At 42.9% G+C, this 16597-nt stretch overlaps 1 protein-coding gene across 4 annotated transcripts in view; it reads left to right on the top strand.

The window, feature by feature from the left end:
• Positions 1–16597, top strand: part of tmem132e (transmembrane protein 132E) — a 390488-nt gene that overhangs the window by 277100 nt on the left and 96791 nt on the right. For all 4 annotated transcript variants that reach the window (XM_083986689.1, XM_083986691.1, XM_083986690.1 and 1 more), the window contains one exon: positions 456–1422. In XM_083986689.1, the coding sequence (XP_083842815.1) occupies positions 456–1422 (967 nt within the window). The remainder of the gene's footprint in view (positions 1–455; positions 1423–16597) is intronic.

Below are 16597 nucleotides of genomic sequence, written 5' to 3'. Positions count from 1 at the left end.
ACTAATAAAAGTTCCTTATTTTGTCCTGTAACTTAGAGCTAACTTCAGGTCCTGCGGGAGTCTCTTGGCAAATTTTTAAAAGGATTTTTGTGTTTCAGTCCAAATTAGTGATTGAATGTGGTCCACTCCTTGACTGTGCACCTTGTTGATGTGGACATGTTGCGCTGAATTGTCTCTCCTCTGAATGCTTGACATGTATTGGCTGGTTATCATCTGATGAAGTGTGTGTTGACCTTTCCAACCTCCTCTCTCTATGGCTGACCGAGTAGAGCAGACCTCTGTGACTTCCTGCTCATACCTCATCCGTGGTTTCACTTTGCTGACCCCTCCTTTGCATCTTTTTTTCAATTTCCTCACAACCTGTTCCTCAGTTAAAAGCAGCTCTGAAATATAAAGGAGGATATTTCAAGGTTTAACCTCTCTTCCCCTCTCTCTCTCTCTCTGTCTCTTCACAGCTCTTGCAGGTAAAATCTTTCCAACCAGCTCAGATGCCCTCCTCACCTCCTCAGCAATGACAGCCAGTCCTTCACCACCCAACATCTACCTTCCCGCCAACTTCAAGATGTCCAATGCACAACTGGCTTTCTTTTTGCGAGAGGCTCAGATCACAGGACAAACAGTTGGCGGCGGCTCTAAGAGCGGCAGCGGTCCCAGCGCTGGACACCCGCTGCAGCGGTCTGAGAGTTTTGTGGTTTTCCAGACAAAAGACCTCCCTGCCATCAACATAAGCTTTGGGCCTTTTGCCCGAGACCAGGCCCTGTCCAAGGAGCTGCTCCAGCCAACCAGTCCACTGGATATTCCCGGTCAGCTGACAGTCAACTGGAAGGTGAGGGCCTTCATTGTCCAGGCCCGGGTCTTCTCCAACAACCCCACAGTCCAGGTGTTTTTCTACATTGCCGGCCGCGACTGGGATGACTTCAAGGCTCAGGACAAGTTGCCCTGCGTCCGTCTGCACGCCTTCCGGGATGTCCGTGAAATTAAAACCTCCTGCCGCATGAAAGGCAACCTGGCGCAGTGCTTGGCCCAGCTGGAGCTGCCTCCGTCCTGGTTTAACACCAACGTGGCCCCACTGGGCAGGAGGAAAGGCTCCGGGGATGGGCTCTTGGATGGGTTGACCAGTGAGACCCTCCAGGCCGAGCTCTACTACACTCTCCATGAGCCCAATCTGGAAGGGGAGTGCAGCGAGGGCTCAGGTCACAGGGGTGGTGGAGTTTCCAGGGGAGAGCCTCTGTCACAGCACCCCCTGCTGCGCATCGGGAGCATCAGCCTGTACCAGGCCAGTCAGGAGCAGCTGCTGGTGGACAAGCAGTTGGACAAAAACATGTTCCTAAGGCTGCCTGAGAAGCCCCTGAAGCCCGGAGAGACCCTCAAAATCTTCCTCTACCTGATGCCCAACTCCACTGTGGAGCAGTTCAGCCTCAAGTAAGTCTCCTTTAAATACACACTCATTCCTTTTCTCTATCTCACATTTGATGTGTTTATATTGACTACCCTTTGGTAGAAAACATGATCAAGCTGTTTCGATGCACAGCAGATGCTCATTCTGCAAATTTCCCTGTTTCCATGTAATTATGTCCACAAGAATTATTGATGAACAGATTATTTTTCCTGCTTCCTGATAGAAATCAAACAGCAGTTGTCATTTCCCGACTATCAGACACTAGTCTTATATCTCTCTTTATAATTATGCTCACACATAATCATCTGCTATTTGTCCAAGGTTTATGCTCAAGGCAGTAAACAAAGCCATGCAGTTTTAATACCGCATCTAGTCAAGTCCCCAGCGGACAGTCAGATAAGGAATATAGGATTTACATGTTCAAATAGCCGTCATTACTGGAACAATTATCACACCACGGTTGTCTTCATTATAGTCCTTTTAATCACCGTTATTCAAAGCAACATAATTAAATAAAGGTCTTTACGTAACATCAAAATCAATTGTAGCATTTCAAGATGGCGTAAGATCATGGTGCACATGTAATTGTGGGTAAACGTTATGTAATCCCAATTCATGCAATATTCTGTGTCTTGGTTCTTTTCAAGCACATGAGATGGGAGGCCATTTATGTGCATTTTAGGTCTAAAGAGCCAAATGAGCATGTAATCACATATTTCATCCTTAGCCTTCATTTCTCCTTCACTGAGCCGAGTGATGTGCCATTACTAATTAAAGCCAGGTAAGATAAAGAGGACAGGACAGGGTTAAAGGGTAGAGCAGCAGTGTGCGGCTCAGCGTCTGAAGTGGAGGCGTAACACTGACAGACTTATTATTTTTTCTCTCGGGACAGGATTGTCTGAATAATCTCCAGTGAACTGCTGCTCAAAGCAGTTTGTGTAGTGAAGTGTCTGACCAGGTGATGTTTGTGCTTCATGCTCGTGCACTTTTACTGCAGTGGGGGACAAACTGAATCCACAATGTGGGCAACACTGCTATCACTGATTATTTCCTGCACATTTTCCCAGCACATGTTGCATACCGGTTATGTAGTTATGCCTACGGCAACATACAGCATATCTCCAACTCGAAATAACAACAATAATAATATAATTATAATGATATCTGGAGCTCATTATCAAAGAAACATCCAAACATTTGAAGATTATTTAACTGAATATTTAACATGCATTTTTAAAGATCGACTGCCATACATCTTTTTTTTCATAACAGTAATTTCTATAATGATGTCTTGCAAAAATAAAAATGCTGTTAATTATATCATTCATATAATGGGCACTTAGTCTATTGATTTGACACTTATGGAGAAGGGGAATGTAAGGTACGATTGAATTTAAATTCTGCATCAGTGATATCAGATGTTACCAGTACATTTTCAGTGTCTTCATTTTATTAGCATACACTGTATATAGAACAAAAGCCCATTGAAGTGAGAGAAGAACTTAATGAGGGTCCATTCTGAACATAAGAACAGCCAGAGTCTTCAAGTGTTGGTTCTGTGTTGATGCTGGAGTTTCATGCATCTGATAGATACAAATATATTGATCATAACTGCTTTAACTGCTCATCAGTTCGGCTCTCCTAGAGCAAATCTTGCCCCTGGTAGTTGGTGTGGCCTCAGTTGGCACTTTAGGCAAATGCAAATTATAAGTAGAAAATCAGATTTTGAAAGGGAGGTTTCGACACAGGATATGATAGCACATGAGGGCTGCAAAGGGACAACCATTAGTAGCTATCAGTTTGCTGGCTGTTGTGTTTTCTGGTTTCTTGGCAGGATTCCTAACAACCCTCCACAGCTCAGCCATCTCTGGATTCAGAGCGTCAGTGTTGAGTTTTGTGTTCTCTGACATTAGAAGAGGGGTCTCAGAGGGACCCTAATGGCTGCTGCAGTAAATGATATTTGCCAATTTTAAATTTGTGAGTTTGACCCTCTGTCTGTGGAAACAGAGCCGAGGGAACTCGAAGGTTTCCGGTCTCTGCTCTTCTTCCCTCTCCTTGGTTGTCGATGCGATATTCACAGTTGGAGAATAAATGGTTATTTGGACTTGACAAAGCTCGAGGAAAGTAAGTTTTCCTCTCGTGCTCGTGGGCGTTAAGGCAGCGGAGGAGCAGGATTGAGAGGAACCCATTAGCAGCTACCTCAGGAGTGATGATGAAATGCACTGTAAATATGATTGTTATAATCTTAACAAAATCTCCCACAGACTTTAATGTAGAGAGCTGCGGAGTATTAATTAATTCTCAATAACTCATTAAGCTCCGACTGAAAAGCAACACAATCTCTCCCTGAAGAAATGGTGCATTAATCGAGATTCCCACTGTAAACGCTCTGACAAGTTATGACACGCTCAGATCAAACATGGTGGCTCCGTCAGACGCCTTTTAACCTGACTATTCAATATATTTGAGAACAGTGAGATCCTCAGGTGATTTTCATAGCAGTAATATTTTCCACATGCTGATACTAATAAACATCTTCATTCAGCCTTTTAAATAAAATCTGAAATATTTATTATTCATAAAGTAACAACCCTTAACAACAGCCTCACATCAGATTGTTGATGTATTTGTGAATATAAATTCTGTCAACAATGGCTCTGATTGGGATTCATGTCACATACTGCAGCTGCTTGCAGCATGTTACTTTAAATACATTGAACAGCAAAGCAGCTTTAGTATTATCCACCAACCCGGGTAAAGATTAGAGTTCCACCTAATGAAACTTCATCCAATATTTTACCGACATCCTGTGGGAAATTAAAGTTCCTTCCAATGTGCAAATGTAGGTAAATGTTCAATCAATGAGCAACAAGTGCAATCTTTGGATTTTTGCATTTTAAAGTTCCGATTTTAAACTATGTGGAATACTTCGCTATGACTGATATTTTGTTTTCGTACATAAAAAAAAAAGTGAAAGAAAAATAAAAATTGTACTGGAAGCTTCATTCTGGATCGGGCCTTATGCCCCGCCCACAGCTGCTGCATGTGCAACAATCACAATCAGAAATACTTTATTTATCTCCCACAGGAAATTGTTATGCTAGAGTACTCCATTCCGACTATACAAAGGGACTGACAGATAAAAGAGACAGAGAGCGTGAATATGCTTAGAGGAGGAAACATCAGAGAGACTCGGCCTTGTGTTTGAAGCTCAGTCAGGCCCAAGCTGGCATAGTATTAGCAGCAATGCTAAGGCTAAATTCCGCAAACCATAACAAAGGTTTCAGGTTTATTTAGCCCCACCTCTGTCTCCACAGGCCAACTGGATTGGTTCTTTAGGTTTATCACATATGAAATCCTGGCTGTCTGAATCGTTTTTTATGAAACTCACTGCAGCTCCAAAAAGGAAATACACAGTTGACTGTTTATTCTGCTCATGGATTGCTCATGGATTGTTGTGTGCTATATATATATATATATATATATATATATATATATATATATATATACACACACAATATGGATTGCACAGTGATGTTGAGACCACAGCAGCCCATTTCTGATATAACCCTGTGATTTTACCAGACTAAAAGTTGTGTGCTCAGCATTGGCGTTTCTATTTGTGTGTATTAAGTAAAGACATTTTCACAGTGCTGCTTCTGGTAGCCAGACGAGTGCTAACCGTTCCTTATCGTAAGTCCCAACCCCCAGGAATCCCAAGCATTTGTCTTCACACTGTCAGAGCAGCATTTAACAGCCCCCTTCTGTAAAATGTATGATCCAGTGTCAGTCGTAATATTATGTCCCACATAACACAGAGCCCCCTTCCAGACGGCGTTCTTCACTTTTACTGATGTACACCTTCATCTTAAATCTAGATTACAAAATAGTCTCATTGAACAGGAGTAAAGAGGAGCTGTGGGAATCCGCCAGTCATTCCATGGTGTGACAAAGTTCCAGCAAGGCTTTGTAGTACAAGGGGAAGGCTTTGTCACATCCCCTGCCTCTTGAAACATTTAGCTGCCCGTGTTAGCCTCCGTACAACACTGCGATTCTTAGGCAGTCTCAGGCTCCGTGAGACCCTTGCAGGGATGGAAATGAGGAGTGATAAAACAGGGGAGTTTAAATAAAAGAGAGATAGAGAAGGGGCAGAGAGAAGAAAGCCCGGCCTGAGCCTCCTGAGTGACTCGACTCAATAGGGTGTGAATTCAATCGTTCTTGAAGCCAACTGTCGAGTCGTCCATGCGCGTGAGGAAGATGATTAAAGATGCAATAAGAAGCGTCTTTAAAGATGAATCAGAAGGCTTCCTCTTTCTCCTGCAACTCTCCCTCTGCTCCCACCATTCCCTCCAGCCCCCCAGCCCCCCACCCCTCCTCTCAGTCATCCAGCTTTGAAGATCTTTGACTTGTTATTGTCGATGATGGCGTGCCAGGAAGACAGAGGTCGCAGCCTGGCCACTTGTGGAATCTGCCCTTGTTCTGCCACGGCCACGGTGGCAGTATCAGATCCAAGCTCAGTGTGTTAGCCTGCCAGAGTGAATGTCATGCAGCTGGATGGGAAATGCTGGTGTGTCCAACATGGTTACCACGGCCATATATTAATAACATGTATATCTGTATTTGATGTTGCATGCTTTGCTCCTGATGCAGACACATATTGCTTTACTATTGGATATTTGGTCTGGACTCAGGTCTATGTACTTCAAAGAAATATTTAATATTTTCCACTCAGCATCACGGACAAATAAACAACAACAATAGTGACTCCATCTATCTTCAGGTCCACTAATTATCATGCACCTGATTTGCAGAGTAAAGATAAGATAGAGATATGGAAAAAAAAAAAATCACAAATCACAATTTTAACAGAGAAACTGTTACACTGTTGAACACTTGGCAATTAATGAATGAGTAGTGGTTCATTAGAAGAGCAGTGCTGAGACAAAATGACACTGAGTTCTTAGCTAATGGCAAAATAGCTTGTAAAATATCAGGCATCTCTCAGCACAACACTTTGACTAGACTTAGGTAATATATGTAGAGAAGTTCAGATGATGATGCTGTCATTACAAAACCAGCTTTATATATTGGTTCACCTGTATTTTTCAAAACTCCCATCTTTTAATTGTTGATCACTCATAGGAAGGTTGGGCTCCGCACTGCTATGTTTTCAATTCCCAATTTTTTGGAAACCAGATACTAATGGTTACTCTCTCATGGGGTGAAAAAAGCAACATGGATACTGACCTTGTTGTTTTTACTCCCAGTACTTCAGGAGGTTAATTCAGCATTCGACACTGCAACTCTCTGCTGTTGCTCATAGTATATTTTCCAGGTAGTCATTTGCAGAGCAACTTCTCGTTTACACTGTCTTGCACATGTGTGATTGTTGAGGACTGTGTGTTTTCAGGTGTGAGAGTGTGGATGGAGATTGTTTCTGATGTGAAGCTAGGGTAAGGAAAACATTGTCTAAATCTATTAAGCCACTTCTAGGTTATTGTTTTAGTTTTCTGGCCTACAAAGTTGCTTGATCAAAAGATGTTTAAAACACGAAAAAACACTCCCACGCTGTCTTCTTAGAATGACTGTAATAAAGAGAAATCAGTCATTAAATCTCAAAAACAGAAGCATCTTGCTCTGTTGTCAGTAACATTCACAAATAAAGTCAGTTCTCAAGACGCACTAATTAAACTCAGGATGCAGCCTGTACTGTCTGAAAGGTCAATGCCCCTCCATGCGTAAGCCAAAGATTTCTGATAGCTCTAGTCGGCTGTAAATCCTCAACTGGCTGAAGAGAGTCCAACATGAGGCTGCGTGAGGAGCTCACACACACATGCGGTGCATGTTGATTGTGACAGTGAAGACAGAAATGACTCAATAGGTCATTTTAATGGGCTTACACCTGGAGTCCCTGCTGTTTTACAACCTGACAGGTCATTAAAAATGATAGCATGTGGCACACGTTACACCATGTGGCTTTTGCCCCTGTATGTTACATTTACAGGTATATTTTTGGTGTGTCAGCAGCACATGCTCCAAACCGAGCCCACACTGTTACTATCACTAATGAAATGATCATTATTTTCACTAGAGCTCACCTCGCTCTGCCAAAGAGCTGCAGCTGGTGGACAGCCAAAAAAAGTATTGTGTTCACTGGTTTATTCATACGGGGACTTGTTTGCAGAATATCAAAGGCTCGTGTAAGTAGCTTAACCTGAATGGGACTTGAAACAGCAGCTATGTCACTGCACGCATTGGAAATTTGAGTCAGTGATAAACTGCCAATTTAGATTTTGGTGACTCATTGACATTTTCGCTGAAGTAAACACAGCCCCGTTCCGCCGTGCGCGCACACATGAACTGTATTCACATCCTCCTCATCTCTGTGCACGGTGCAGGGCTCTTGGAAACAAGCGCAGCACTCCAGAGCCCTGTATGACATGCAGTATTCAAATGCCCTGGCTCCAAATAAAGGCTGGAGGAGAGAGAGCACAGTGGAAGCCAGGGAGAGCGACCCACATTCAGCAGTAGGGGCTTCATCCCCGGCAGCTAGATGGTTGCTCGCGCCTCGTAGGGAAACACGGCAACTTCCTGACCTCAGCCTCTGCTTCCTGCCAGCTCTGCGGTGTCTCTCTCTCTCTCTCTCTCTCTCTCTCTCTCTCTCTCTCTCTCCGCTCCGTGTCCCACGTCTCATTGTCGCTGTCAGTGTCGGCTCCTCTTCTTTCCTCCCGTGCTTTGATGGGAAATGTCAGCACCTCTCTTCGTTGGAGCGGGCCACGCGTTCAGATCATATGACTCGGGAAGCGATGCCTCTGCCACGGGCCGTCTTGTCAGGACACATCGGGTGACACAGAGGAGCGCTGTTTATCAGCACTCATCTCAGATAAAAGCCGAAAGAGGGTTAGGAGAGTCTGGCCTGCCTCAAAGTGCTCCCACTTTCACAATGACAAAATAAAATGGAGTCCCCGTATCAGGCCGTGCACCTCCACCGCTGCTGCTTCCCTCCCTCCTACCTTTCTCTCTCTTTCCCAACAAGTTGTTTGAGGTCACAGCAGGGGGGGAAAGTATTTACCTTTGTGAACTTTAATGTGTGTGAATCTTCTCTTAAAGGCCTTTGGCACAAATCACTGAAGGAGGATGTAGAGCATGTGCCAAGACTTTAATGAAATGGGCTGTTTTGAGCTCAAGTTAGTTTTTTAATGCCTAAAGAAAGTTGCATGTGTCAGCTCTCTGTGCTGGAGTGAAAGCGAGATATTTATGCAGGTTTATTCCACTGCTTGGCTACTGTGAAAGTAATCCAGGCCCTTTCTAACCTTGAATAGGCCACTTTAGCTTCTCCTCATTTGCATATATGCGTGATGGATTGTGATTTTACAGGGGTATCCATTCAGGGCTGTTTTGTATGCGCAGCGTGCCACAGAGTGTTCGGTGGGTTGTGGGACAAACAAAAGAGTGACCCAGCACAACCAATTACGTTGTAACTCAACCCAAACCCACCGGGTTCAATCTGGGTCAAGTATTTAGCTCTAAACTCATTATCCACACATTCATCCTCCCTCCACCTACTGCAGACTCTTAATGTTATTCGCTTTTGTTTTAGTTTAATCAACAGACGAATCACATCCTCATCAGAATACACAACTTGGTGCAGTGTTATCATGACCAGTTGCTTATGCTTAAGCTCCTGTTCATTAACCTCCTCCACCCTGCTGGACCTGCCAGTGGGTTTATTCATCAAGCATGTGGTCAGGACAAACATTGTTCCATTGAGACCAGTAGAAGTACAAGTTTCTTAATGCCAGCCAGAGCTCCCCCATAAAGAAATGAAGAAAGAAATGTGAGTAACACAATAATGGGTGATAAGAAATGTTGGAATTAAAAAGAATCGCTGCAGAAAATAGACTGATCAAGAGCTTTTCTCCTCCATTAACCATTTAATCAAACTCGAATGAAGTCTTTTTCGACAGCGTTAATTGTGCTGGACCTTTGCGATGTGCTCTGTATTGTTTTCTTTCCCTTTTTCGTTCTTTTGAATCACAGGTCACACGATTTTTTAAAACCGTATGTTTGAAAAGAAAATTAACCAATTTTCTCCCCCAATCATCGGTTCCCTCAGCGTGCAGGCGTTTCTGCTCTCTAAATGCCTTTCATTAATCCATTTCAATTAATATAATGTAAAATACTACTGAGTGGTGTTCATTCAAGCTTGTCCTGCTCAGCTATCTCACATTGGTTTGGTTTTTAAACATATTTTATCGTGTGTTAGTCTCCAGGATTAGCGATGAAAGCTCTGCCTCTGCAGAAGTGTGTGTCATTATGTTGCCCAGTATTTTTGCACTGGTCTCGTGAAAGCTGTGATCTTAGAGATGCTGTTTGTGTAAGTGGTTGGTGCGGCCCACAGATCTTCCCTCTTTGCTTTGATATTCTGTTTTCTGTCGTGATGTTCTCACGTTTGTCTCCTGCCTGTGAAAATCAGATAATCAGGACTGTTTGTCTGTCACTGACAGACAGACAAACACGAGCAGACCTGAGGATTTTCTGTTCTTTCCCACTTTCCTCCGTGCGTATTTGAATACCGCCTGATTCTCCTGAGCAGTGTTCGTTTATAGATGGAGCCTGAGAGACAAATTGACAAAAGCTCAGGGCATCTCATTTCCTTGGCCTGCAAGCCAATCAAACAAGTCCACAGGTATAAGTGTGTTTTTTCATTCCGCCGCGCAGACTTAACTCAGACGTTTTATCTCCGTAAATTAATTTTGAATTCAATCTGCTGTTTTAACTCTTCACGATCACAAAATCGTGTTTGTTCTCCTCTGCTTTGATGTGGACAGGTTTATGTTCACAGTCTCGGCTTCGGTGAAGATGTGTTGTGCTGCGGCTGCGGCTCAGGTTGTGAAATACTGTGATGTCCAGGAATCGGAGATGTATTTTATTTGCTGGTCTCTGCTGCAGTCTTACAGCGTCCTGTATTTATGCCTGTAGTTTAGCCCAGCTTTGTCTTTGACATTTTTATCTGAAAGACCTGTTTGTGTATGGATAGTGCAGGTGATTGTGATGGAGATGAGAGTCAAGGAAAGATCGGGCTCATGTGAAAACATTGACTCCAGAATAAAAGTCTCTTGAATTGAGCCTTGTGTTGCACCATAAAAAAATAGAATACACAGAGAGCAGCTGGATCATCATCTTGTTTTCTGGATCAGCACATAAACTGCTATGATATCTTAACATGATTTATAAAGTTATTGTAGGTAAACTGTCAAACATACATTGAGTCTGATAACCTTCAGGGCTAAAAGTTTATCACGTCACAACTATATATTTGATTTGATTTGATTTATTCTGACAGTTTGACAAATTAAAATTCTTGATCTGATCACAAGGTCAATTTAAGCTGACATCCTCAGCAGATTCATTTCAGCTGTGATCTGAATGTTGTGTAGGAGTAGTTAAGAGAAGTGTGTGTGTGTGTGTGTGTGTGTGTGTGTGTGTGTGTGTGTGTGTGTGTGTGTGTGTGTGTGTGTGTGTGTGTGTGTGTGTGTGTGTGTGTGTGTGTGTGTGTGTGTGTGTGTGTGTGTGTGTGTGTGTGTGTGTGTGTGTGTGTGTGTGTGTGTGTGTGTGTGTGTGTGTGTGTGTGTGTGTGTGTGTGTGTGTGTGTGTCGCTGTGATATAATCAGAGGAAACAGCTGATGTAAATACATTTGTGATGGTGTCGAATCAGCCCTGGAGTGTCACCCAAACCTCCCCCACACACGCACCCCCCACCCCCACCCCAACGCTTAGAGCAAGTCATCCAGAAAGAGAGAAGGAAAGTTTAGGAAAGAAAAACATCCAAGTATCAGCAGAACTCTGTTTACTCAGCGTCATCCTTCCATTATTAGAAAAGACCAAATGAAAAATAGGATTCGTGACAGTGACATCGCAGCGATGTGAACAACACTGATGTCACGTTCGGCAGAGACACACATCTGGAGCGTCTCTCTGTGGGCAGACGAGTGAAAAGATGAACTTTTGAAGCAAGGAAGCAAAATGAGCACTTAATACTCAAAAAGCCACAAATGTCCCTGATTAACTGCAGTTCTGCATGAAGACCGGGCCAAATTACCCCACACATCTGGGAGACTGATTAATTCATCAAGAAGTCTTGGCTGCAGACACTGTGCTCAATGTTCTGTAATCACTTATTGGGTTTAAGGAAGTGTTTCTTCTTCTCCTTCTTCTTCATTGCTTCTTTTTTTCCCCCCACACCCAGCTAAAATGGCTGTTGCACTTTATTTGGAACTGATGAATGAGAATCTGAACATGTTCAATCTGCTGCTTTTTCTTTTTTTGAGCAGAGCAGATTTCAGTTCATGATTGGATGACATTCAAAGGGGGAAATGCCATAATCACAGGAAAATCACAGGGGGTGGGTAGGGCTGGTATGTGTAGGTTGATGAGCAGGTAGTGAGGCGTCTACCCTGAGAGCTTATCATGTTTCTGAGTCAGTCAAATTACTTCCCCCATCCACCACCACCCACCTTCCTCTTCCAATAAAGCGTTTCCTACCTGCACAAAGCAGCCGCCCACTCCCCCACCCCTCCCTCCAACACTCACCCTTTGTGGTTATCTTTGAAATCTCTGGGGGGTTTGGGGGACAAGACTGAGATAAGTTGTATTGTCCCCCGGAAGGCAGGCTCCGTCCCCTCCCTCTCTCATGTTGTCACAGACAGAAATTGGGGAGGTTTTATTACTATCCTTCGCTCCCTCCCTTCCTCTTTCTGCCTTTTTTTTATGATGCCTGCCAAGAGATTTGCAGAGCCAATCTGTAGTAATAGACACGGCTCTGCCCAGCATGAGGGATTGTACTGCCCAGTAGGCTACAGTTTCAAAGGAGGCAGTGGTGTGGAGAAGCTGCATCTTTCCACTACAACTAACTTTTGATTTTAATGATGTACTCTCTTGCCTTTAGTGAGTGTTCTTCACAGTTGTTATTTGCAAAGCTGAACATCAAATCCTGAACACAAAGATCAAGAGTTAACGCTGTTTACTGCTGTCCCCGAGAGCAGGGCTCCTCGGGGGTCACGTGAGGTCGGATTTAAATGTTTGGAGACGTGTAATTGTGGGTTATTTGACAAGAGGAGGTTTGGCGCTTTACACGGACCATTTGTGCTGCCATTCGGAGCCACTAACTTGTATTCAATGTAAACACAGGACGGTTGGAAGTCACAACACAGATGAGGAGGAGGAAGAGCGGAACAGGAGCCGGTGATGAGGGTGCGTTTATGGTGGTCTATTGAAAGTAGAACGACTTTGCCCACCGTCGATGTGAATGCACCTTGGCAGCGTTTCTCTGCCTTTTATGCGGCATAATGGGAGTAATGGTAAATGAATAACGGCTGGGATAATGCATTGAGAGCACATGGGAAAGTAGCCAATCTCAATGGGAGGGAATTCAGATAAAGACATGATTGAGTAGATGCATATTCATAAAACACAGCAGCCGTCCCGACAGCTAATCTAATAACGGTGAATGCATGAATAGGTTTCTCCACTTCCTCCTTGGAGACACAATCTGCCCAACTCTTTGCCAGTTGAAACAGAGCAATATTCAGCATATTTTATAGAAGAGAGCTTTACAGTAAGCTCAATGCATAGCGCTCCACATTTGCCTATATTGTGTATTATAAGGATGTTTTTGCATACAATCGCACGAGCCGACGTGTTGCCTGGAATCAAAGCTTGTTTTTTTTTTGCAAACAGCTGAAAAAGTCACCATGCTTTTTTAGCATCAAGTTTTCTATCAGCCCAGAAAACCTCAAAGTCCAGTCGGCAAATCGACACTTGGATCTTGGTTAAGGAGAATTTTAAATGAAGCACCTCAGTAATTACACAGGATCAGACAGCAACAAAGCAACCCTCTGGCCGGCCGGGACACTGCTGGACCTCACCCTCCACTCCAGCAGTATTTCCTCAGGTGGGCGAACCTGCTGCTATACGAGGATTGACGAACAGTCACTGCAGGAGCTGCGGGCCGTGGCGCCGGCCGCTGCACCGATATTACCATACGTCTTTTTTGACAACACGCCCTGTGGTCATATGCACATCCAGTCTAGCTTTTTTTTTCTTATTCACAAACACTCTGGTGGTCACAGGCCTGAACAGACTCTTTCCCACAGAGGGAGTTTGAGTATTAGCTCCAAATTTAGCTGATGACACTATTTAAGATCATCACTTTAGATTCCATCAATCTTTGAGGCTAAAGAATCCATCTGCTGTATTGGCTGTTAGAGATAATACTGCACTTATATCACTTCTTCTTACTTGACAGGTTGAAAACCGCAGTTGAATTTGCATATTTGAGAGGATGTAAGCGATGGCATTTCCTCCATTTAAGTGCCAATAGAAGCAAATACCAACTAATAATATTGTGAATCAAAGTTTTTAATAGGTTTCTGTGTTTTCAGGACAATTGCAATTCAGGCAAATGAGAGAATAGAGGAGTATAATGGAAACCTCACTATGATCTGTATAATTTTCTGAATATTTACTGTATATATTTTCTTGTTTGTTCATCTTTGTCGATGTAGGTTTGACCAGTAGCCCATGAGAATGACCTACAATTAATAATCTTACATCCTGTTTCCAATAGAGTTGAGGGCGTTTTATATATCTTATACAGACACATTCATCCTTGTGTTTAAACATAGAAAATATCAATATATTAATCTTCAGATATTGTTGGTTTCCTCATGTCCTGCAGCCTGAAGGTGGAGAAGCTGTGCAGTAGTGTGATTTTTTCCAATAGGAACCATTTCTGTGTAAACATCATGTATGCTGTACTGTAGGGAGGTTAAAGGGAGTTCAAAGGGAGCTACAGAGTGCAGCTCTTGGCCTCTGGCTAATCCACTGTATGTCTTCATGTCTTTGTTGGGTTGATGCGTAACAACTGAAAATTGTATTTATGTGGTCTATAGTATTTTTACTTGGCAGTGTTTTAAGCTGCATGCAGTAGGGCTGACTGTATCCCACTCCATACACACCCACCTGCACCCTCCCTCCCTCAACTTTTTTTTTTTTTTACAGTGAAGCCCAGCTCCTTCATACCACCACATGTGAGAACTGCTCTTCTTTCATCTAATTTCTTTGTTCTTCTCGGGGGAGGAGTGGGCTCCAGAGCGGAGGTTCCCACTGCTGCTGCTGCTGCTGCTGGAAGGTTGTTATGTTTGGCTGATTTGAATTAGAATAATTTTGAGCACACTTCTCGAAAACTGATGCCTCCCAGCAAACTAGGACAGATTTGTTATGGCCATTTGCTATGCCCTCCCATGCTCTTTAATGTCTGTTTAGCGCTCCGGCTTCACAGCTCCGTGCGCAGTCATGAACTCTCACTTTTCGTTCTTTAGTTTTCATTCTTTTGCATTTTGAGTGGAGTGGGCAGCGCTCAAATCACCTGATGGCTTAGTTTGACAACACGCATAGGGACAACCCAACTAAAATGTGCATATGTGAAACTTGGAGTAGTGGATTGGTAACAAATCCAAGACATATAATTCTCCTCGGCGGCGAGGTTTTAAGGACTGTGGTTGTCTGTGTTTATTCCTCTGTGGGAAGTGTTTTGTTTAAGAAGGCAATTCTTCTTGTTGTAGCACTAGAAAGCATCCTGCAGCAAAGGGACCAAGAGAGACTGAGAAGTGTTGTTATTTCAGGCTCAGACTTGAAGGCTGGCTCCTCTCTCTCTTTTTTTTTTTTTTGGTCTCAATGGAAAATTCAGGATCTTGTTTTCACAGTTTACTTATCTGCCTTATTGCTAAGATGTAGATGCACAAACAAAGAACAAACAGAGGACAAAGAGCAAACGACGAAGGTCGAACTGTGGGTCAGAAGATTATTTTGCCCAACGACTCTTTAGTTCAACCAAAAACTTCTGACTGTCTGCTCATTTTAGCTCAGTTTAAAAATACATTTAAAGCCCTTTGTTATTCATTGACTCTATTTCCACACCCCCATGTGATTACTTAACTAGTAAATTATTATTATTTGATACCGAGGGATAATTTATGAATAATACAATCAAAAAGAGGTTGAAAAAACATTTTTGTTTTGTTGTGCTAAAATGTTTGTTGTTGTGCATTTGGTCCAAGTCAGATTCACCAAACTCTTTACTGCATAAACCCAAAAATAGAATTTCATCATTAGCATAATGAACCTCCCCCAAATGGCCACATAAAGCTCCTTGTTCATGGGGGGGAAAAATGAATGTACAGAAACGTCAAAATGAAGAGGAAGGAGACATCCTTGTGTCAGAAATCTGCAAATAAAAACATAACAAATTGGAAAGAGTCAGTATTAAAGGAGCCAAAACAGTAATCCATCTGTCAGCGCCGTGTCACTGGAGCAGTGCTGGGCTGTGACAGAGCTAAAAGGAGATGGTTTAGTCGACAAGACGTTAGATTCTTAATAATGTCTGTAAAGATAATCCATCCATGACTAATACAGAATGTGATGTGACAATCACATAGATATCAGAGAGTACAGAGAGTGCTGTGTCAGAACAGAGGACGATGTTGGACACTGACCTACAGAGGTTTACTAATAACTACAGAAATATACAAGCATAATAAAATCTGCAAAAAAAACATGATGATGATGATGATGCTGTGAAAGAATATGAATTTTACATGTGTACATCATATTTAAGCTTTCAATTCTTTCAAATGAAGACACTTTAATGTTAGTTCTCTCCTTGTGAAGAAAGGCAGGTAAAGTGCGTTTACGTGACGTTGTGTTAATCGAACATATTGACTCTTCTTTACTCATTTCCAAGGCCCAACAAACCCCAACATGAGGGGCCATTGTGGGCCCTTTTTAACCGTGCTGGCCCTCAAGCATCTGCCTGGTTTGCCTCTCCTTATATTATATTCAGCACATAATTTTCACACACATTATAATATACATGCATATTACTCCCCCTCCCATCATCTGCAGTGAGAGCCGTGTATTAAAGTTGCTGTATGGAGTTTCAACTACTTAGTATTTGTATTGACTGCAGTTAATTACCTCTCCATCAAGACTGCCTCCATTAGCACTCTACCCACCCACAAAGCAACAGTTAAGGACTCCAATAATCACTGACTATTACAGCCCACAGAGCAGAGGCTATTTGAAATGAATTTGACACCTACCCAGTCTTGCACCTTGAAGTGGTCTGGCATACTCAAA

Source organism: Trachurus trachurus (assembly GCF_905171665.1).
Source record: "Trachurus trachurus genome assembly, chromosome: 14".
In the NCBI taxonomy this organism is placed as follows: domain Eukaryota; kingdom Metazoa; phylum Chordata; class Actinopteri; order Carangiformes; family Carangidae; genus Trachurus; species Trachurus trachurus.
The sequence above is the reverse complement of the archived record's forward strand: the minus strand, read 5'-3'. Positions and strand labels throughout refer to the sequence as shown.